Below are 25046 nucleotides of genomic sequence, written 5' to 3'. Positions count from 1 at the left end.
CTTGCTACATATCGAATGAACCCTCTATGATTATCTTTGGCCATCGCCACTAATTGCATATCATACTCTGATTTTGCCTTCCTTACCGTACTTTTCACCCTTCTGTCCTTCGCTTTGTACTGTTCATGTGCCTGCTGGTCCAGATGACCCTGAACATCAAATCCATTCAAGTGTGTTAACCATCCACCTTGTATAAGTTTTTTCATCCATCATACTCATTCCACACATCCACAAACTCCATATCATTCTTATATCACTTATGAAATACTATGGAACAACTTTCTATGGTGTTCCATAGAAATGCCACAGATACTAATGTTCATGGCACCACAAATAGAGGTCCAAGGGCTAAACCAGGATAAACAGGACCATACCATCATACCACTGCCTCCAAATTTTATAGTTGAAGTTATGCACTCTAGTAACAGATGTTCATATCCACCATACACCTGTCCATCTGCTCAGTAGAGGGAGTAGTGTTATTCATCGCTTCATAACACAGCTTTTCAGGCTTCCATGTCCTAGTGTACATACTTTTTGCGCCTGAACACAATTCTGCATGTTGGTTCGGGTAATGTCAAGCTTCCTATTATGGCACTGCCATGGAAACCCCCTGTTGTAAGCCTTGGTTCTGAATGTTTTTGTGCAGATTTGTGTTCCAGTCGATGCCCAGCTCCGAATTCATTGTGGTAGCCAAGAAATGGTGATCTTTATATATTTTTCTTTTGTAGCACCCTATGGTCACATTCAGTGAATGTGGTTGGTTGTCCACTGCAGGTAGCACTTGCAGTTGACTTCATGGGATGGCCCAATTTGTCTTGCCAAACAGATAGGCCTGCAACATGACATCCTATCACAATGCCTCTTTCAAACTGTCAGTTCCCTTCTCACAGCCATTTCACTCGGACACAGTTGTACTGACTTAGGTGCATCGTGTTCCTCCGATTTATATTGGCTGCAAACATGTTCCCTGGCACAATGCACCTTGCTCATAGGGATGTCCATTGACTTCTTTTCGAGTAGTATACATATACCTATGTCCATAAAAAAATTCAATTTTTTTATGCACATAGGTATATGTATACATATGCATCACTTCACTGCTTGCTAACTTTTAATATGTCCTTCATCAATAATTGTTTTTAAAACTTATGTAAGCATTTATACTTTTAGTGCTATCATTTTTACCCAGCTTAAAAACTTGAATGCTACTATCTATTTCAAACACTCTGTTGGCTTTCATATCCTGGACCATGATGGAGATAGTGCTATCACAGTATTGTAACTAATTTAATACTTCTTATTGCTTTTATATTCTCTGCATGTGAAATTATATTCATCTTTAAGTTGCATCGTATTAGGAGCCACAAGTTCATGTCTAGAATTATTACTTCTATTTGTGTCTTTCATTTTTTCCTCCTCTCTTTATTGGAATTTACCCATTGCAATGACTTGCATTCTGTTAATACTTCTTTTCGCACTACAACATAATTGTCTTCATGTTACAACAGTTATCATTAAAAAGCAAAAATAGCTCAATATTTAAGCACTGCTTTTTAATACTTATTTAATCAGCTTATACACATACTTTCAGAAATCAGTCTTTAAAATATTTCTTGTAGATAAGCTTATACATTGGTGACACATGACTATTAAATTATTTCAGGAAATTACAATGTATACTAAATATTAATTAAAACAAAACTTTAATCCATACTTCTTACATTTCGGCAATGTTACATTGCCGAAGGTTACTTCTTGGCCTGTGGAAGTTACTAATAAACTAAAGCCTTTTAACTCTAGATCCCAAGAGTATATGTGGACTACCAAAAATCCATAAACAGAATGTGCCATTACGTCCCATTGTGGATTTTTGGTAGTCCATTCCTCCACATACATATTAGCCAAAGCACTCACACATTATACTGGCAACACACCATCACACATAAAAAAACTCAGCCCACTTCAAAGCCAGTGTAGAAAACCTCTCACTCCAATACACTGACATAATGGTCAGTTTTCATGTCTCCTCCCTATTCACGAATGTCCCACTTAAAGATACTTTAAAGCTCATTGAAGACAAATTTCCTCCCAGTATCTCAGCCCTATTTCAGTTCACAATGAACTCAGGCTATTTCGTTTGGCATGGAAAATTCTACAAAACAGATAGAGGGGACAGGCATGGGTTCACCACTCTTTCCCACCCCTAACCAACTTCTTTATGGAAACTTTTGAAGAAAAAGCCTTAAACTCAGCCCTACAAAAATCCACTGTTTAGCTCCACTACATGGATGATGTGTTTGCCATTTGGCCACATAGCTCAGATACACTCCACATCTTCTTAATACACTTAAACAACCAACACTCCCAGAATTCAGTTCACCTCAGAAAAGAAAAAAAAACAACAGTCTTCCTTTCCTAGATACTCTGATTACACTCCAGCCTGATGGATTCTTGTCTTTCTGTGTTTACAGAAAACCAACTCATATAGATACATTCACCAACAGTCACCCCCCCCCCCAACAATATGGGGTTATAAAAACCCTTCGGATGCAAATGTTCTAACCACTGAACTGAACCAATCCTTAACACGTTCTTAGCCAATGGCTACAAACCCCCCCAAAAAATCCAGAAATATTAAAACCAGTTTACCCCCCCCCCCCATAACAAAGATTACACTAAATCTATCACCATTCCTTACATCCTTGAACCTCTGAAAAGTTAAAAAAATAATCCTAAAAAAAATGACCTGATGATCTGTTATAAACCATATAAGAAATCGGCATCCTTTATCCACTCCACCAAAGACCAGCCACTTCCCCTAGATCTACCTGGAGTATACCAGGTCCCTTTCAGCTGTAAACTGTCCTACTATGGTCAAACAGGCAGGACAGCTAATATCAGAATATCCAAACACAAAGACTACATCCGGTTTCACCAACAGCCATTCTAGGCTTGCAGACCATGCTTTGCATACCTGCCACAGAATACGATGGAGGAAAGCCACTTTACTACACTACAGCAAATATAAATACAAAAGATTGTTCATGGAATCAGTTCAAAAAAACTTCCCAAACCTCAATAAATTTGGGTACATGAGACTGCCCCAAATTTGGGAAGCTTGCATCATGAGAACATCAGCCCAACAGCCAAGACAACCCAATTTAGCCTACTAGGGGCGCCTTTAGGACTCTATGAACAACGTTAGTTGCTCTCTTCAGCTACATTTGCTCGTTGTTAGTGCCTGTGTGCACATATCATAGTTTTATGTTCTCATGAAGATGGTAATATAACATTGTCAAAATATAGGAAGTATTGATTACAGTTTTATTTTAATTAATATTTAGTATAAGTTGTAATTTCCTGAAATAATTTAATAGTGTTTAAAATATATCTGACAAGCCATTTTATTTAATAGTTGCAAATTAAACCAAAGGAGAAATGGAAGCTTCAGCCTTTAGATATGCCTTCTCTAAGTCCAGTTACATCTGCAGTTGAGGAAAATTCACAGCCTGGTGGATCTCAGGAGCTTTTTAATTGTAATGAAGAATTAGACAAGGTGAGACATCTATTTAAAATTTTTACCATAAAGCTACCATGATGTGTAATATTGTTGTACAGCTTTTATAAACAGGTTTAACTCTGCCAACTAAGAAAGATGTTAAAAAGTAGTATTAAAAAAGACTTTAAAAAATTATCATATTGCAAAGCATAAATTGTTTATGCCAATTCACTTTATTCCTTTAGGTACAAACACTTCATACTTATATTTCCTATCTCACAAATGTTGTCTTGGATATGATAACGCTGTGAAGGATTTTAATACGTTATCTCTTAATAAAGAATAACTGCATTATTCAGTTTGAATAAACATATTAAAATAAAATTAATATTAAAATGTGTTTTAATAAAGCTATTAAACTCCTTCAAAAAGATATTATATCCAAGTAGACCAACAGACTAGGAAAACTTTATTTGTAACATGATAAGATACTGGCCAGATATTTTTTCTTTAAAAAATTTTTGGACAACATTTGCAAGATTATTATTTCCACTTTTGCCAGGATTAAAGAAACTTTTAGCACATCAAATTTATTTCAAAGCAAGTTATTCTCTTGTATGAAATTCATTATGACACTCTATTAGCACAACAAAGAACTGTCACTCGCTCTTTTGAAGATTTAACTCCTTTAGTACTTTCATTTTTAAACAAATAAGTATGCTCGGGCATTGCACGAAAATAGTATCCTGTTTTGTCTGCATTGTAAATATCCATCATCATCAAATTCCTGGCATGTACCCTCAAGGGGTGTACAGGATATGATAGTACTACATGAAAAATTTACATCATTACTAACTTCCTGTCTACAATTTTCCTCGAAATCAGTCTGTTACTTGTCAAGACTCCAACATTATCAGATCTTAATATTTCTATCGTCTAAGGCACTTTGTACCGTATCAATCCACCTATATCTTGGTTTTTCCTTTGGGTCGTTTTCCTGCCAACCTGGCAGAGAACACTTGTTTTGCTAATCTTTCCTTGCCCATTCTGTTCAAGTGGCCATACCACCTGAGATTAGCTCTGCTAACGGATTCCTGGATGCTGACAATGTCCAGTTCTTTCCTAATGCCTTCGTTTTTAATATGATATTGCCACTGATGCCATCTGTTCATGCCCCTAATCTTTCTCAGGACTCTCATATCTATGGTCCTCTAGTCTTTGGTCAAGTGTTTTACTTCTGACATAGCTCTCAGATCCATAAGTTAAAACTGGTTTGAACACTGTCTTGTATACAGCTAATTTAGTGTTCCGACTAATTTCTCTCTTATTCCATATGAATTTATTCAATTGACTTCCTTCCATACCAGCTTTGTTGATTCTGTTATCTATTTCCATATTTAATTTACCATCTTCACTAAAAATTGTGCCTAAGTAGCTGAAATGTTTTACTTGTTCCACAGGTTTCCCATTCAAAATACAGTTGACATTTTCAACAATTCTTCCTATTTTCATTGTCTTTGTCTTTTTATTGCTGACCTTCATACCATATCTATTACAACAGTTATTCAATTTAGTCAGGAAATCTTGCAAACTTGTAGCGGACTTATTTAGAAGTATAACATCGTCTGCATAAAGGAAAGAGCTGACATTAACATCTCCAATTCTGATATCATGTTTAATACCACTTTCCTTCATAATGTGATCCACATAGATAATGAATAACAGATTGAATAATGAGGGAATAATTGTAAATATCCTCAGGAGAATATTCAGCAATAATTTTTGGCCACTCAATCTTAATCCACGCATCAGCTGATAAAAAAATCAGCACTTTTTTCTTCACCATGATTACACTTGTACACAATAATCTCTTGCTTTTTCCACATGTTAAACCATCCATCAGTTGCAGTAAAATTTTCTTTGCTCATTGTTTTTGCAAGAGCTTTGCTTTTTGATGCATCAAGGGCCCATTAATTGAAGCATTCCTTTCACGACCATTACTAAACGAAATATTTAATGTTGATTCAACTTGAGTATCCTCACTAGATCAGGCTCTCTTCCAATCCATGTTCTCATTAATAAGAGCTGAAGTTTCGCTGCTTAATTTGGTTTTTAAGATCTTACTCAAGAATGGTTGTGAAATTTTTAAATGTACAGCTGCACTATGCTGACTCATTTTGGGCAACTTATAGCATTCCAAAATTCTTTGTTTTTCTTGAAAAGATAAATTTTTACATTTTTTTACTTGCTTCTGCATATTACTGAGGGCTGTTTTAATGAGCACTTAAAGTTAAATTCACTTACTGAAAGAGAGCACGAAAATAAACTCAAAATCACAATTTGAATTTATTTATACCCACCTACGTTTGCTTGGAAGATTTAAGATTTACAGAAGAATATGATTAAAAGAAGATTAACACAGAAGACAAAAGTCAGATTTCAACATTTCTCTTGATTAACCCTTAAAAGTTCTTAATTCTGAGATCAAGAGGCTAAACATTCAGGATTTTGATAACAATAACCAGAACTTTGATTATAATAGATTAATTATTTTTAATTCATTTTAAATGGTGTATTTTGGGACCAACTGATTTTGATAACAATAGCTGATTGATAATATTATCTGCAATCACAATAAGCAGATTCTACTATATTGATATATTTAATATCACTTTTCTTCATAATGTGATCCATATAGATAATGAATGATGGTGTAGTATAACGTGCACTCTTGGTGCACACCTGATTTAACATCAAACCATCTCCTTGTTACTTCCTTCAATTCTCACTGCTGACTTACAGCTTAAATAGACTTGATATAATATCCCATTTATACCAGATAACTAGCATTTTGAAGAGCTTTCCTCTTGGCAGCTCTTATATGCCTTTTCCAGATCTATGAACCTTAAATACAAATCGTTATTATTGTTTAAGAGATACTTGTGCCTCAGAGGTTTTTTTCAAATTAACTGAGACCTTCACTGTTCAAATTTTAAATCAGAAAGACTGCCTCTCTGTTAGTTATGGGAAAGTTATTTTTTAATCGATAAAAAAATCGCACATCAATAATTTTTTTTTAAATAGCTAATTAATGATTAATATTAATAATGAATAATATTGGAGCTAGCTGAGGAATTAGATAAGTACCAGATCGACATAATAGGGGTGACTGAAACAAAAAAGACCAAAACTGGTGAGATCTTTCTGAGCAATAAATACAAAATATTGTATTCAGGCAATGACAATCAAGGAAAAGAAGGCATAGCCATAGTATTCAACACAAAATAAGAGGCTAATCTTCTTGAATGGCAGTCAGTCTCAAGTAGAGTAATGTGGGCAAATATGAGAATGGGGAACTGAACAATGAGACTTATTTGTGCCTATGGTCCCACAGAAGGTTCTACTAAGGTAGAAGTGGAGGAATTTTTTGAGGCTTTAGAAAAAGCAACTGACACAATGAAAAATGAAAAGTTGGTCCTTGTTGGGGATCTAAATAGCAGAGTAGGAAATGATTGTGAGACATACAAAAATATTTTGGGAAAATTTGGAGAAAAGAGCAAAGCTAATAATAATGGCAAATATCTGTTGGATTTCTGCTCACGACATGGACTGGTTATTACTAACAACATGTTCCAACATAAAAATGTTCACAAATTCACATGGGGAGAAGAGGCAAGGAATAAGAAAAATCTCATTGACTATGTTATTGTTGATAGTGATGTTTTCTACCTGGTGCAGGACACCAGAGTGTACAGAGGATATGAAATTCGAAGTGATCAGTATTTAGTCTTGAGCAGGATAAAATTGAATTTCATATTGAAAAGAATAACATGTAAGAAAGTTTTAAAGCGAATAAAAGTTGAGCAGCTCTCATGTGTGAACTGTAGACTAAAATACAGAAAGATTATTGAAAAGAAAATGAAAGAGTTTGAGAACAGGAATCAAACCTTGGAGATTCGGTGGCAAACTCTGAAGAAAACATTGATTGATTCTGCCAGAGAGGCATGTGGTGAGGTTGCGTGCAAGGATAAAAAAAATCAGAACTCCCTGGTGGACCCAGGAAGTTTTGATATGCTTTCTTCTTTTCCTTCACTGCCTCTTTAACTTCCTGTGACCACCAGGGAGTTCTGATTTTTTTATCCTTGCAAATAAGCCAGCTTTTACTCTTACAGAATACAGAGACCAATGAAAGTGCTAAACAGTGTGTAAAACTAGCTAAACAAAAGTCATGGGAGGACTTTGGCAAGAATATAGAAAATAAATATCAAGAAGGTGTCAAAATATTCTGGAGGTTGTTGAAGAAACTTAGGAATGGAGGAAAGAGTGCTGTAAAAGGAGTTAGAGATGATAAAGGTGACATGAAAACAGGAGAAAAAGATATCCTTGAAGTATGGAGTAATTACCTTGAAAAACTGCTAAATGAAACAAGCAGTGATGACAGCACAGTGATAAAAAACACTGACCATGCATGCAGTCAGGAATACATATCCATACTTGTAGTAGAAAAAAGCCATCAAAGGCTTGAAATTTGGAAAGGCAGCAGGAGTAGATGATATTCGACCAGAAATGCTGAAGTATGATGGTATAAAAGTCTTACAGTGGCTGCACTGCATAGTTCAGAAAGCCTGGACAGAGGGACGAATTCCCGATGATTGGAGTAGAGCTCTCATAGTACCCATATATAAAAAGGGAAATAAAACTGAATGTGAGAATTACAGAGGTATTTCCTTACTGAGTGTTCCTGGCAAGATCTATGCAAGTATACTTGAGAAACGGTTGAGAAGAATTGTGGAAGAAAAGCTTGGTGAAGAACAAGCTGGATTCAGGCCAAATAGAGGCTGTCAGGATCAGATCTTCACTTTTCGACAAATAGTCGAGAAAGCATGGGAATATGACAAAGATCTGTATTTAAGTTTTGTCGATCTGGAAAAGGCATATGACAAGGTGCCAAGAGAGAAGCTATTCAATACGCTGCAGTTATATGGTGTCAATGGGGCATTATATCAAGCAATACTTAGTCTTTATTTGAGTTGTAAGTCAGCAGTTAGAATTAAAGGAAGTACAGGAAGATGGTTTAATGTTAAATCTGGTGTGAGACAAGGATGTACATTATCCCCTCTGTTATTCATTATCTATATGGATCACATTATGAAGGAAAGTGGTATTAAACACGATATCAAAATTGGAGATGTTAATGTCAGCTCTTTGCTTTATGCGGATGATTTTATACTTCTAAATAAATCCGCGAATGGGGAACTGGACAATGAGACTTATTTGTGCCTATGGTCCCACAGAAGGTTCTACTAAGGTAGAAGCGGAGGAATTTTTTGAGGCTTTAGAAAAAGCAACTGACACAATGAAAAAGGAAAAGTTGGTCCTTGTTGGGGATCTAAATAGTAGAGTAGGAAATGATTGTGAGACATACAAAAATATTTTGGGAAAATTTGGAGAAAAGAGCAAAGCTAATAATAATGGCAAATATCTGTTCGATTTCTGCTCAGGACATGGACTGGTTATTACTAACACCATGTTCCAACATAAAAATGTGCACAAATTCACATGGAGAGAAGAGGCTAGGAATAAGAAAAGTCTCATTGACTATGTTATTGTTGATAGTGATGTTTTCTCCCTGGTGCAGGACACCAGAGTGTACAGAGGATTTGAAATTGGAAGTGATCAGTATTTAGTCTTGAGCAGGATAAAATTGAATTTCATATTGAAAAGAATAACATGTGAGAAAGTTTTAAAGCGAATAAAAGTTGAGCAGCTCTCATGTGTGAACTGTAGACTAAAATACAGAAATATTATTGAAAAGAAAATGAAAGAGTTTGAGAACAGGAATCAAACCTTGGAGATTCAGTGGTAAACTCTGAAGGAAACATTGATTGATTCTGCCAGAGAGGCATGTGGTGAGGTTGTGTGCAAAGATAAAAAAATCAGAACTCCCTGGTGGACACAGGAAGTTAAAGAGGCAGTGAAGGAAAAGAAGAAAGCATATCAAAAGTTCCTGGCAAATAAGTCAGCTTTTACTCTTACAGAATACAGAGACAAATGTAAGAAAGCTAAACAGTGTGTAAAACTAGCTAAACAAAAGTCATGGGAGGACTTTGGCAAGAATATAGAAAATAAATATCAAGAAGGTGGCAAAATATTCTGGAGGTTGTTGAAGAAGCTTAGGAATGGAGGAAAGAGTGCTGTAAAAGGAATTAGAGATGATAAAGGTGAAATGAAAACAGGAGAAAAAGATATCCTTGAAGTATGGAGTAATTACTTTGAAAAACTGCTAAATGAAACAAGCAGTGATGACAGCACACTCATAAAAAACACTGACCAGGCATGCAGTCAGGAATACATATCCATACTTGAAGTAGAAAAAGCCATCAAAGGCTTGAAATGTGGAAAGGCAGCAGGAGTAGATGATATTCGACCAGAAATGCTGAAGTATGGTAGTATAAGAGTCTTACAGTGGCTGCACTGCATAGTTCAGAAAGCCTGGACAGAGGGACGAATTCCCGATGATTGGAGTAGAGCTCTCATAGTACCCATATATAAAAAGGGAAATAAGACTGAATGTGAGAATTACAGAGGTATTTCCCTACTGAGTGTTCCTGGCAAGATCTATGCAAGTATACTTGAGAAACGGTTGAGAAGAATTGTGGAAGAAAAGCTTGGTGAAGAACAAGCTGGATTCAGGCCCAATAGAGGCTGTCAGGATCAGATCTTCACTTTACGACAAATAGTCGAGAAAGCATGGGAATATAACAAAGATCTGTATTTAAGTTTTGTCGATTTGGAAAAGGCATATGACAAGGTGCCAAGAGAGAAGCTATTCAATACGCTGCAGTTATATGGTGTCAACCATTATATCAAGCAATACTTAGTCTTTATTTGAGTTGTGAGTCAGCAGTTAGAATTGAAGGAAGTACAGGAAGATGGTTTAATGTTAAATCTGGTGTGAGACAAGGATGTAGATTATCCCCTCTGTTATTCATTATCTATATGGATCACATTATGAAGGAATGTGGTATTAAACCCGATATCAAAATTGGAGATGTTAATGTCAGCTCTTTGCTTTATGCGGATGATGTTATACTTCTAAATAAATCTGCTACAAGTCTGCAAGATTCTCTGACTAAATTGAATAGCTGTTGTAATAGATATGGTATGAAGGTCAGCAATAAAAAGACAAAGACAATGAAAATAGGCAGAATCATTGAAAATGTCAACTGTGTTGTGAATGGAGAACCTGTGGAACAAGTAAAACATTTCAGCTACTTAGGCACAATTTTTACTTAAGATGGTAAACTAAATATAGAAATAGACAACAGAATCAGCAAAGCTGGTATCGTGGGAAGTCAATTGAATAAATTCATATGGAATAAGAAAGAAATTAGTCGGAACACTAAATTAGCTGTATACAAGACTGTGTTCAAACCAATTTTAACTTGTGGATCTGAGAGCTGGGTCAGAAGTAAAACACTTGACCAAAGACTAGAGACCGCAGATATGAGAGTCCTGAGAAAGATTAGAGGCGTGAACAGATGGCATCAATGGCAATATCATATTAAAAATGAGGATATTAGGAAAGAACTTGACATTGTCAGCATCCAGGAATGCGTTAGCAGAGCTAATCTCAGATGGTATGGTCACTTAAATAGAATGGGAGAGGAAAGATTAGCAAAACAAGTGTTCTCTGCCAGGTTGGCAGGAAAACGACCCAGAGGAAGACCAAGATATAGGTGGATTGATACGGTACAAAGTGCCTTAGACGATAGAAATATAAGATCTGATAATGTTGGAGTCTTGATAAGTAACAGACTGATTTGGAGGAAAATTGTAGATAGGAAGTTAGTAATGATGTAATTTTTTCATGTAGTACTGTCATATCCTGTACATCCCCTTGAGGGTACATGGCAGGAATTTGATGATGATGATGATGATGAAATAAATCCGCTACAAGTTTGCAAGATTCTCTGACTAAATTGAATAGCTGTTGTAATAGATATGGTATGAAGGTCAGCAATAAAAAGACAAAGACAATGATAATAGGCAGAATCATTGAAAATGTGAACTGTGTTGTGAATGGAGAACCTGTGAAAGAAGTAAAACATTTCAGCAATTAGGCACGATTTTTACTGAAGATGGTAAATTAAATATAGAAACAGATAACAGATTCAGCAAAGCTGGAATGGTGGGAAGTCAATTGAATAAATTCATATGGAATAAGAGAGAAATTAGTCGGAACACTAAATTAGCTGTATACAAGACAGTGTTCAAACCAGTTTTAACTTATTGATCTGAATGCTGGATTAGAAGTAAAACACTTGACCAAAGACTAGAGTCCGCAGATATGAGAGTCCTGAGAAAGATTAGAGGCATGAACAGATGGCGTCAATGGCAATATCATATTAAAAATGAGGACATTAGGAAAGAACTTGACATTGTCAGCATCCAGGAATGCGTTAGCAGAGCTAATCTCAGGTGGTATGGTCGCTTAAATGGAATGGGAGAGGAAAGATTAGCAAAACAAGTGTTCTCTGGTTGGCAGGAAAACGACCCAGAGGAAGACCAAGATATAGGTGGATTGATACGGTACAAAGTGCCATAGACGATAGAAATATAAGATCTGATAATGTTGGAGTCTTGACAAGTAACAGAATGATTTGGAAGAAAATTGTAGATAGGAAGTTAGTAATGATGCAATTTTTTCACGTAGTACTGTCATATCCTGTACACCCCTTGAGGGTACATGGCAGGAATTTGATGATGATGATGATTAATATTGTAGTATTTCTTACTTAGTTCTTACTTTTTTAAATTAATTCATTGTTCATGTTCTACTTTGCAATTAACTAAAAAAAAAAAATAAAAATAAGTAATACTATTTATTTAAGGCCATCTATTTCAGCCTGAATATTACAGGCTATCATCGGTGGCGACAATAGCTTGTAATATTCAGGCTGAAATATATGGCCTTAAATAAATAGTATTACTTTTTTTTTTTTTCGTGTTAATTTGAAGTAACAAATCCTTGTTATGATCTCAAGATTTCTCAACTGTTTGTCTTAAGTGAAAATCTGATCCTGATAACCTCTATTTGGCCTGAATCCAGCTTGTTTTTCAGCAAGAAGAACAAGCTGGATTCAAGTGTAGCCATTGTAAAACTTTTATACCTCTATATTTGAGCATATTTGGTTGAATTTCATCTATTCCAGCTTCCTTTCCACATTTCTGGTTTTTGATGACTTTTTTTGTACTTCAAGTATAGATGTATATTCCTAACTATATTCCTGTTGGTTGTTTTCTACCATTGTGCTGACACTGCTTGTTTCATTTAGCAATCTTTTAAAGTAATTACTCCAGACATCCATAATATCTTTATCTTAAGTTTTCATGTTACCTTTATCATCTCTGAATTCCTTTTACAATATTCTTTCCTCCATTTCTAAACTTTTTTTTTAATAGCCTCCAGATTATTTTGCTAACTTCCTGATATTTATTTACTATGTTCTTACCAAAATCTTCCCATGACTTGTTTAGCTAGTTTTGCAGAGTTCTTCACTTTCATACTTTTTGCTCTGCATTCTTTAAGAGCACAAGCTGATTTACTTGCCAGGAACTTTCAATGTGCTTTTTTTTCTTCTTCCATGACTGCCTCTTTAACTTTCTTAGTCAATAATGGAGTTCTGATTTTTCTATCCTTACAGACACCTTCACTACATGCGTCTCTGGCTGCATTAGTTAGTAGTTTCTTTAGGGTTTGCCACTGAATCGCCAAGGTTTGGTTCTTGTTTTCAAACTCTTTCACTTTTTCTTGAATGATGCTTCTGTATTTAAATATAGTTCACCTCTGAAAGCTGCTTAACCTTGATTCATTTTAAGACTTTCTTACACATTCTTCTTTTTGCCATGAAATTCAGTTTTATTCTGCAGACTCCAGTTCACCTATTCCTCAAAACTAGATAGTGATTATACCTATTTCAAATTCTCAGGATACTCTTGTGTTCTTGCGACAATATCGCTGTCAGTTTTTCTAACAGAGTCAGAAAAATAAGATGCTGATAAGGAGCTATCCAATTCTCTTTTATATAAGACCATCAAGGAAAACTGGCTCCATTTGATTCAAGTTCCATAGTAAAATTAATTTTGTAATGAAAGTTATTGTTTGTAAGAAGACGTTTAGTTGTTGTTCATGGGAATTATTCCAAACAACAGACATCTATATAGTGAAGCCATATTGAAGGTTTTGGATGAATCATTAAAATTTTTTTACGAAGAGAACATTTTAATCATTTTATGGCTTTCATCCCACAGATGTTCAATAGGGTTAAGATCAGGGCTCTGTGGAGTCCAGTTCAAATGTGGTGACATTCATGTCCACAAACTATGCAGTTACAGCAGCAGCTTTATGACATGGTGCATTGTCTTGCTGAAAGAGTTGGTCAGTTTTGTAGATATGATACAAAGTAGGAAGAATTGCATGATCCAGCATGTTCAGATACCTCTCGGAGTTCGATGTTCATGCCACTGCAGACAGAAGTCCTCTGTTAGTGGTGTAGTGAAGCCATATGAAAGGTTTTGGATTAATCATTAAAATTTTCTTAGGAAGAGAAAATTTTAATGATTAATCCAAAACCTTTGATATGGCTTCACTATATAGATAATGTCGTTGTTCACATGAATTATTCCAAACAACTAGACATCTTCTTACAAAAAAACTTTTATTACAATATCAGTTTTGCTATGGAATTTGAATCAGTTGGAACTATATCTTTCCTTGATGGTCTTATAAAAAGAGAATTGGATCGTTCCTTATCATCATCTGTGTTTTTCACATATCTTCATTTTTTTGGTTGATATATCCATCAGACTCCAGTTCACCTATTCCTCACAAAATTATGGCATTATTAAATGCTTTCTTTCCAGAGCTCATTTTATCTGTTCTTCATCTGATCTACTTCAGAAAGAAATTTCTACAATTAAAGACCTCGCCACTTTTCTCCACCCTCTGTTTGATGAGAAGACCCACACATAATCTCCGTCTTGTACATTAAAGGCATTTCAGAATTCATTTCTCACACCTTAAAGAAGTTTAATATTTCCACAACTTTCAAGTCTATAAATTCAGTAAGCAGAGATTCCATTCTCCACATGACTTCATGCTTGTTTCAATTTTTTGATTTCTAACTGTTTTACACTGACGGTGATCCACAATACATGAATCAAAATATCTGTAATTAATCCATTGTAACTAAATATTTTCAACTGTCTGTGTGATAATTATTCAGTTATTTCTGAATAAACAAATTTAGCGAGCTGTTGTGAGACAACTCTCAAGCAGCATATGAAAGAAAGAACTTGAGGTCAAAGAGTACTAGATTCAATTATAGCATCATAAGAGTTTGCAGTTAAGGATGTGACTGTTTTACTGCTAGTCGATTGCAATAATTATGATGTACTGACTTAGGATGTAGATAACTATAAAGATGATCCGATTAGGGAAGAATACATGTGGAATTACAATGCTGGAAATTATGAGAATTCAGGAGAGTATTGTGTCTGATCCCAGAGTATAAGGAAGGAAATGGATGTACAACCTTAAGCCAGAGATCCATAAGAAGATGTGGAAGGAATATCATGAGAATCTAGTTGAGAGGAGTTTTGAAGGTTATAATGAGCAGGCCAGAAAAGTTAGGATTACTAATTCCTAACAGACCGGTATCATTTCTGATACTAGTCTGCTAGCCACATCATATCTAAGTTAGTAGACCTATATTTTCTAATTTAAGCAATAGCCTTTCATGTGGCATCCTGTTACATTCCCTTAGCAATGTCTGTTATGCTGTATTATCTCTGGAATGATAGGGAAGATTTTAGAAAAGTTGGTAAGAACTTACCAAAATGGATTGACAGACAATCTCTGCTTTGAAAGGAACAGTTGTACAGAAAGCAAAGAGTGTATGAAAAGAAATTTACCATGCAGGATAAAGATAACCCTAAAGAAGTCTGTAATGCTGCATATAAAAGAAGAAACTGGAAGCGGAAGAATAGCTTTACTGAAACATGTGCGATTGTTTAAATAATGAGTGCTCACTTTGCAAAGTTGTATCAACTTGGTATATTCAACAGAGAGCACAGTGCTATGCTTCAATGAATACAGAGAGGGAGAGAGAGAGGGATGCATGAGAAGGTTCCTGAGCTTTTGCATAACCTGGCCCAAAGGTTGGCAATAGGAACACTTGGGATATTAGCACTTAAGCTAAGGAAAACTGAAGATCCTACAGGAATGGAAAGAATGTATGATTATGATACTAAATTAATAGGCCTAACTATACTGTTCCCTATCATTATCTCTGGAATGGTAGGGAAGATTTTAGAAAAGTTGATAAGAACTCACTGAAAGGGGTTGATAAACAAGCTCTACTTTGAAAGGATTAGCATGGGCTTACTAAAAGGAAGATCATGTCTGCATAATTGCTCATGTTTTACAATGTTACAGCTGAGTTAGATAAAGGGAATGGATAGACCTTAATACTGTTGGGCTTTTCTAAGGCATTTTTTTTTACAATACAATACAAAGTTTATTATTCTCATTACACATACACAATATTTATAAATATACAATTCAAGTATTATCATATTTTCTGTTGGTTTTTACATTTATTTTTGGCTGATTATTTTGTTATAGATAAATAAAAATATTTTTCTTATATGTACATGTAGGGGTGAAATGCATTATCAGATAATTTGATAGTTTTCATAGCTTAAAAAAAAAAAAAAAAAAAAAAAAATCAGCTAACGCCTTTTTATTCCCGTATACGGGAGTAGGAGAGGCCATTTAGCCCTATCTAACTTTTGGAGACTGAATGGGCAGTTCAATCTCCACTGGTACCAATCAGAGATAGATGGCCCAAGGCTATCACTAATTAAGTGGTACACAGTGAAGAGAGATAGCTCAAATGTGCCGCCATCTCGTGGTCTCTAACCCTAACACAATATATTTAATGTCTGAAATAATGTGGGCTCTATGGTCGCTTTTCTTGAGTTTATGGGACGAAAAACCTGAGTTTCTGGGAGGAAAAACCCGCTTGCCCATGCCAGAGATCAACTAACTCGGGAACCGGTCGAAAAAAGGCTTAGAAAAATTTCCTCTAGTCGCCGACTAGACTTGAAACCAAGTCTTCCTTCGTGCAGCCAAGCACCGTGGTATGCAAACGCCACATCCACTGAGCTACACAGGCTTAAAAAAATTTTTTAAATCATTTCATAGTTTAAAAATTTCATAGTTTAAAAAAATGTTTAAAATAAGTTAGTGAGTTTTTACAATTTTTTTTTGTGTGTATGTCCAAGGACTGCTGTAACCATGCTGGTTACTAGAAAATTAAATTAGCTTGATACAGTCACTGCAAAATCCAATGACTGTATCTATGAGTGCTCACATAACATGGTATATACTTGTGATATATTAGAATCATAATTGGACATGATATATAAGTTATAGTGATCTCTTATGATATACATTTAAAATAAAGGTCAGCATTATTTAGTCCCATGAGGTAGTCTCTCAATCTTTTTCTGAAAGCATATTCTGAGGTTATTGATTTGATTTCATTTGGGAGTTTATTGTAGCTGCTTGTTGCTAGGTATTCAAAGGATTTGAATTCAAATTCAAGGAATTCAATGGCCTTGGGTACTACCAGTAAATTCCAGCCATGGCATAAACCATAGTCTACATTATATATCGAAAAACGTACAACGTTCTTTCTTATGTTTAATATACCACCATCGAGAGATAGAGTTTCTGTAATAGCAAAACATTATGAATGGCAACCAGATTGTTGGTTGACTGCGCGAAGTCAGTAATGGCTATAGCTCTTAATTATTCTGTTTTATATTCATATAAGTGGAAGCAGATTGTTGTAGTAATCTCCACCCCAGCAGGTGATACCATATTGCAGTGAGGAATTTACCCAAGAATAGTACAAGCATCTTAAGAATGCCGCATTTACAAATTTTTTAACATAATGTATTCTGCTAATTACAAACCTTAACTTATTTACTTAAATATAAAGAGCTAATAAGCTTCAACTTATTTGTTAAAAATGTGATGTGGGAGTTCCATTTCAGATTACTATTGATGTGGAGGCCCAAATACTTCACTACATTTTGTTTGCCATTTTATGGTTATATTGTGATCTAGCTTATCCATTAACGTGAAGTACATATATCTCATTTTATCGATATTAATTTTTATGGCCGTTATGGCTAAACCACTTATTTAATTTCAACATATCATGATTAATTAATCCAATTTTCTAGATCCTCAAGAGTCGTTTCTGTGTATGCTAATGCCGTATCATCAGCGAACTATATCATTTTTGCCAAAAAGTTTGTATTTACACAGATCATTAACATATATTAAAAATAGGATGGGTCATAGCACTGAACCTTGCAAGACTCTGTATTTTATTATTTTTGTTGCACTGCTAAATGTGCTGTAGCTGGTATATTGTTTTCTATTATTCAGATAAGATCTGAACCAGTCATTAGTAACTTCTCTAATGCTGTATCTAGACATTTTCAGTAGTAGTAGTAGGTCAACATTAATATTCCATTGGAAATATTATATTTCCAATGGAATACAGGAAAGCCTTAATGCAAATTTGATATATCTGCAAAAAATAGTTAGCGCGATTGAGTGAAATGATATTATTTCCCGCTTTAAGCGAGTGATTAATCAGTTAATCTGATTTTTTTACGTTATACGAAATTTTTTGTTGCTAATCTGCAGCAAGCAGAAAAGGTGGAAGTCATTAAGAGACATGAAAGTGGCACTAGTAATACATGAAAGTGGCACTAGCAAATGATTGTGCGAGACCTGGGATACACTGAGTCTACAGTTTGGACTATATTAAATAAGATCAAAGAACAAGGAAAAGTTGCTACTGCTTCTTTGATCTGGAGAAAGCATACGATAGAGTGCCAAGGCAAGAAGTCTGGAGGTGTCTGAGGGAGAAGAAGGTGCCGGAGAAATATGTCAGGTTGGTGCAGGAAATGTACAGAAATGTGAAGACGAGTGTTCGGACCTGTTTGGGACAGACAGAAAGTTTTCAAGTAACAGTTGGCTTGCATCAAGGGTCAGCATTAAGTCCGTTTCTGTTTAATATTGTGATGGAGGTGGTAACAGAGGAGGTGAGAGAAGATGCACTTTGGACAATGTTGTATGCAGATGACATCTTGCTCTGTGTAGATTCAAGAGAAGAAGCGGAAACTAAACTGGAAAGATGGAGAAAAGTACTGGAAGAGAGAGGTATGAGACTGAGCAGAAGTAAGACAGAGTATATGTGTTGCGCAGTGGGCGGTGGCCAGGAGACAGACCTGGAGCTGGAAGGAAATGTCATCAGGAAAGTGAGAGACTTTAGATACTTAGGTTCGACAGTGGAAGAAGATGGAGGAGGTGAGAAGGAAGTGGGATGCAGGATACAAGCAGGTTGGAGGAACTGGAGGGAGATGGCTGGAGTGTTATGTGATAAGAGGGTGCCGATCAATCTGAAAGGCAAAATTTATAGGACAGTAGTGAGGCCAGCTATGACATATGCTATAGAAACTGTGGCCCTGAGGAAAAATAACATTAGCAGGATGGAAGTAGCAGAGATGAGAATGCTTAGGTGGATGTGCGGTGTGACCAGAAAGGATCATCTGAGAAATGACTATGTCAGGGGAACAGCGAAAGTTACGAACTTAGGAGCGAAAATACAGGAGGCAAGATTGAGATGGTTTGGTCATGTGATGAGGAGGGAGGACGAATATGTGGGAAGAAGGGTCATGCAGATGGATGTGCAAGGAAGGCGGAAGCGTGGGCGGCCAAAGAAGAGATGGAGGGAGCTGGTAGAAGAGGATTTGAAGATGAAGAACTTGGATGTGGTGACAGCCCAAGACAGGAAGGTGTGGAGGAGACTCATAAGAAACAGTGACCCCACTTAAGTGGGAGAAGCTGCAGAAGAAGAAGAAGAATGATAGAGCATCTTCTATCACTCTGGATTGAGGATTATAACCAAAAAATAATATTCTTAGTTCAGGGAATATTCAGGCAAAAGCTCTCAATATTTTTACCTCATTGAAAGAGACCAAATTTCAAGAGGAATGTGAAAGCTTTACTGCGAGTTTAGGATGATTTGACCATTTTAACTTTGATGATTTTATCCTCTAATATAGCTTATACTATAATTTTTTTTACAAATTTACGTTAACTGATGGAAAAATTATAATTATTCCTATTGTTTATTGTATTTGCTTAATGCGCATTAATTGATGGATTAATTAATCACGTTAAGTGAGATTTACTGTATTCCTGATCACTTTGGCAATGAGATTCACCAATATAATATTTCCAATACCATATTATATTGGGGAGATTGTGCTTTGAGAAGCTGATCAGGCTAGGGATCTTGGGGTTATGGTAGATGTGAAGTTGATGTTCCTAAGTCACATAGATTGCAAATACAACTGAGAGGATAATTTCCATGTAGCAATGGATGTTGACAAGGATAAGATAGTCATTTTGCCTCTTTACAAGGCCTTCATGTGACACACACACCTGAACTACTGTGCTAGATTTCATTTCCTGGGTTTCAGGGGGAATGAAGATGTGTAGTGTTTGCAAAGAAGAGTTACAAAGGTGATATTGTGTGGAATATAGATTGAGGACAGATTGAGAGTATGTGAACTTCAGGCACTGGAGAGCAGGAGAAGGAGAATGGTATGATAGAGGCATATAAACTTCTGAAAGGGTGTTAGGCCAGTTAACGAACATTTTTGTTATATGAAAGTTGGGGGTGGGGGGGCACAAACAGTAGCCATGGAAGTTGAGTTGGTGTGCAGTTAAGAAAGTGTGAATGAGTTTAAGATAAGGTATGAGAGCTGATCTGATGTGTGGCCTTCTTTGATGGGTTTTTGACTCCCTGAATGTTGCTTATAATAATGCTGCTATAATTATAGGTGGGCTTTTAGTACTACTTGCCTATATTATATCCAGTGCCATTAAAAATAACTAGATGTCTTTCACAGGTGTCTTATAAATTTTAAATTAAAATTGTATTTTCAGGGTTTTTGATATAAGATAATGTAAATGATCTTAGTAACATTAGTTTAAATATCACATGATATTGCTAATTGTTTTTGAAAAGGTTTTGAATGATTTTAATCTGGTTTGGTTCCACTAACCCTCAGATTAAAACCATTCATAGGTCTCTCAGAAATGTGGAAGGATATAGATTGTCCAGAATCCACAAAATTTGCCATTGTATCCAATTGCGGATTTCATTGATTTGCCTTTCTCAGCTTTGGCTTGATTCACCATGTTAAATGTGTTTATGCACTGACAGATTTTGGGGGTCATTTTCCAAGGAAGATATGTTTATTCATCTCTAAGGACTTTTGAAGATGGCCAAACTTATATTTAGAAACCATTTCTTCACTGCCAATTGGGAAGGAGAATAATTTTTCTCATGTACTCTTGCATTAGTAGCAAAGATTTTGTCTTGCTGACACTGGGGAAACAGAGTAATAGTAAAAGTTACGCAGAAATATTAGAACGCCAGAATGTAATCAGCTGACAACTTTGTTTGATATGTATAAAGTAAAAAAAAAGATATGATTCAGATCTGAACAGTTATAATTTGATATATGTTTGTAATCACAAGGATGTCATAACATTTCTATTCAGTTGGAAAGATCTGAATTTAGATTCTGTATAAGGTGTTAGGAACATTTATAAATTGTTTTCACTTGAAGGCCATTTATCCAGTCACATTTAAAGTTGCACATAAAAATCAGTTTCCAGGTGTCTTCCCCTCCTGCTGGAGATCTGGATTTTTAATGCCACTAACAAGACAAACTAGTCAAAGGACATGCAGTAATTCAGACATGATATATTGCCTATTTATTTGGCAATATATCATGTTTCCAAAATTTGGCAAACCAGCCCAACTCATATTCAAATTAAAAATTGTTCTTGTTTCAAAGTTAACATTTTACGAAATTTCATTTGGCTGGAAATGGGAGGATTAGTCTGCTTTGGAGATATAATCTATTAACATATCTCATAACAAATGAACTGTGATTAACTTCCTATATGATCTATGAAATTGTTTGCTTTAAAATAGTTTTTTTTTTGTTGTTGTTTTGTTTTTATTTATTTATTTATTTTACAGGCAGATTTTCCAAAGAACTTGATGGATGAACAGTATACAGATGAACTTCAGTTAAGGTAAATATTTTGATTACTTCCAGCATTAGATCATGAAGGAAAAAAAAATTAGCTCATGAGAAGTTGCCATCAAAAATTGCTTCTTTTTGTAACTCATAGTTAAGAAATAGAAAAATCATGTAAAAGACAAACTGGAATCATGATCACATTTGTAATTTATTCTACTATATTTTATTTCAATATCTAGTACATAGTTACTAGATACTGAACCTTAACTTAGATTTGCTGAATCAGACAACAAATATATCACTTTCTGCATGACATGTTCTTCTATGTGTATACATTCAGACCTTCATGTCTGACCATAATGATAGCCCACAAGAACAAGGAACAAACCAAATAAACTCCCGAATGGGATAGTGGAGCCAATTAATCTAAAAGGAGAATCCAAGAAGGATGTTCACGTCTGAATCCTACAGAAGGAGACTTGTAGCTTTAAAGATCTTAGGATACTAGATAATGGTTTTATGGCAAACCTTTGCCATCTTGAGAGATAGAGGACTAATGCCATAATTATCTTCTCTATAACTTGAATCATGTCATACAGAGGTAATAGGGTTTCCCTCTAGAAACCTAGGTTTTTCATCAAACCAAGCAGCCAAACCAGTCAGAAAACACCTCCAGTTAGCAGATATAATATGTGCTAGCTTTGAGCCTTACTTGCTTCTTCTGTAATTCCATGCATAACTATGACTCAAGTGTTAGCCATTGCAGAAAAAAATGGTAATCTTTTAAATTCTTATTGTTAAAAATGCTTTGGTAGAGAATAAGATGTAAATCAGAGGATCAGTTTTGATGATATCTAACTTTTGAGAAAGATGATGGTAGAATGTAACAACTGTGTATTTAGGCAATTTTTGTTGCTTGTGATGAAACTGCCACACATTTATTAGTCTTGCCTTCCTGATCTATCTAAACACTTGCTCTAACTGAATAACTGAAATAACTTTCACTAGAATGAAGGCCTTCATCCCACATTTCATTCATAGTATGAATCTCTATAAAAGCCTTCATCATTCGACAAGTCTGTCAGTAAACATAACTGGCGCAAGATGAAAAAAAAAACTTCAGCTTCACAATCAGCATTTCAAAGGAGCAAATGCAGAAATTTTCATATTCTTGAAACAGCAGTGCTGTCCAATCTGTTATCACCAACTACATTAGATTCAATTTCTGCCCATCCATGCTTTGACTTCTGACACATCCAAATAATTCAGTCATAACATTATCCAGAGATAAAGCTGTCCTTTTAGCATTATTGCCTCCATCTTCTGCATAGATGATAAAGGAAATTACCTTCTACTATACCAATAGCATTTCTCTTATACCTCACAAGAAATTTATGCTCTTGTTTTAAGCCTTTACCCAAGTTTGTTCATTAAGTATCTTCATGACAGGTCTACTTGCAAATAGAGACTGTTGAATTCAAGTCACTTGCCTGAGTATCCCATAATTAAAAAAACATTTTTGGAATGCCAATGTCCAGACCAGTTTCTGCATTGATTTAATCTTCATATCTTGCTGGGTGGTGGCCCATTTCATATGAGATACTCTAGCAATTTTTTTGTGGCTCCCACCCACAAAAGGTACCATGATGAACATTCATGTGGGTGGGCTTGGAATTTTTTTTTTTCCTTTTTATTAATTTTATATATGTTTTGTATATTTTTAATTTATCTTTTATGTAGTACAGAAACTCTGCTTTAGAGACCAAACATGGAAATTTTCAAGCCAGTTTTATATATAATTATGAAACTTTAAGATTATGATATGATATGATGGTATGATAGAGATCTACAAACTTCTGAATTTGTGTTATAGGATATTGTCTGATGGAATTTTTTGTTATATGGAAAGTTGGAAGAGAACACTGGTACATCCATGGAAGTTAAGTTTGCAGTTAAGACAAAAGTAGGAGCTAGATTTTTCTCTCACAGTGAGTGGGTGGACTAGTTTGTCTTTTGAAGTAATGAGTGCATCTGCTATGAATGAGTTTAACGGAAGGTATGGTATGTATGGGTAATGTATAACCTTCCTTGATGAGTACTTAATTCCCTGGAGGCCTCAGATAATAATAATAATTCAGGCCTCTGATAAGTGGTTCAGTAGTTTCATGCTGGGCAGTACTGCTAATGATAGCAGATGAATTGCAGCCAACAAGAGTAGGAGTCATTCAGGCAGATGGCATTTCTTTTGAGTCAGTCTAGTGTGAAAATAAAACCAATAAGACAAAAATATAAAATGGGTTGCTGCTGTAGGCCAGGGATGATGAAGACATATCAGCAGATTATTACAATGAGTGCAAGTTGAGTAATTATTATGGGGGACTTCAGCTTCAGAGACATAGATTCGAAAGAGGAAAGATCACATGGCAAGAAGGAAATGGAATTTATACCCTTACTGAGAGATAATTACATGAAGCAGAATTTGATGGAGGTGACTCAGGGTACGAGAGTGTTGGATCTTGTTATAGGATCAGAAAACCTGTCCTTAGTTATGGATGGGTTGCTCCAATTGGGGAAGGTGATCATGTGGTCTTGACTTGGGAAGTAACAAAAAATGTAGAATTCCAGTTAAGAATGGGTGTATGTGGAACTACGATGCAGGTAATTATGATACGCTTAGGAGAACAGCTTGGAGTAGTACCATGCATAAAGATCTGCAAGGGAAGGATGTTCACAGTGCATGGGAGATAGTCAAGAGGTATCTGGAAGAAACAACATCGCACTGTATACTCAAGGTCAGGAGGATAATTCGGATGGGAATTAGGTGGATGAGTAATATCAGTAAGCAAGCGCCACAAAAAAAAAAGATGATGTGGTGGGGGTGTGTAAGGAGAAAGGTGTCCATCTAACTCATGAACAGTACAAAGAACAGGCAATGATCAGCATGGTAAGGAAGGCAGAATCAGATTATGAGAAGAAGTTTGCCGAGCAGGTGAAAGGAAATCCCAAAGAGTTTTTTCGTTATGTGGCAAGTAGGAGAAAGAATGACTATGGAAGGATAACTTTAATGAGTGCAGATGGAAGAGAAGTAACAGCAGCAAACAAAATTATTCAGCTAATGAGTGACCATTTTGCATGGGTGTATCGTCCAATGAAGATATTGTTATGGCAAAAATGACAGTGACTAATGTGAGAACAGAGGGTGATGAATTGGAAATACTTAGAATAATCCAAAATCTAAATGCAAATATAGATGTGGGATTGGATGGTATATTGGCTCACATTTTAAGAGAATGTGCAGGGGGAACTGGCGATGCCTTTGACTAGGCTG

The 25046-nt window shown here is 35.5% G+C and overlaps 1 protein-coding gene across 4 annotated transcripts in view; it reads left to right on the top strand.

Annotated features, from left to right (window-relative positions):
• The window catches only part of LOC150107208 (uncharacterized), a 351505-nt gene that overhangs the window by 151586 nt on the left and 174873 nt on the right, over window positions 1-25046 (top strand). For all 4 annotated transcript variants that reach the window (XM_090391063.1, XM_090391065.1, XM_090391062.1 and 1 more), the window contains 2 exons: window positions 3419-3559; window positions 21715-21770. In XM_090391063.1, coding sequence (XP_090247189.1) covers window positions 3419-3559; window positions 21715-21770 — 197 coding nt within the window. The remainder of the gene's footprint in view (window positions 1-3418; window positions 3560-21714; window positions 21771-25046) is intronic.

The sequence above is a fragment of the Typopeltis vanoorti genome, chromosome 4 (assembly GCF_054136105.1).
Source record: "Typopeltis vanoorti isolate ZY-2024b chromosome 4, IOZ_Tvanoo_1.0, whole genome shotgun sequence".
NCBI classification, from domain to species: Eukaryota; Metazoa; Arthropoda; class Arachnida; order Uropygi; family Thelyphonidae; genus Typopeltis; species Typopeltis vanoorti.
This window is presented reverse-complemented; position numbering and strand designations above follow the sequence as displayed.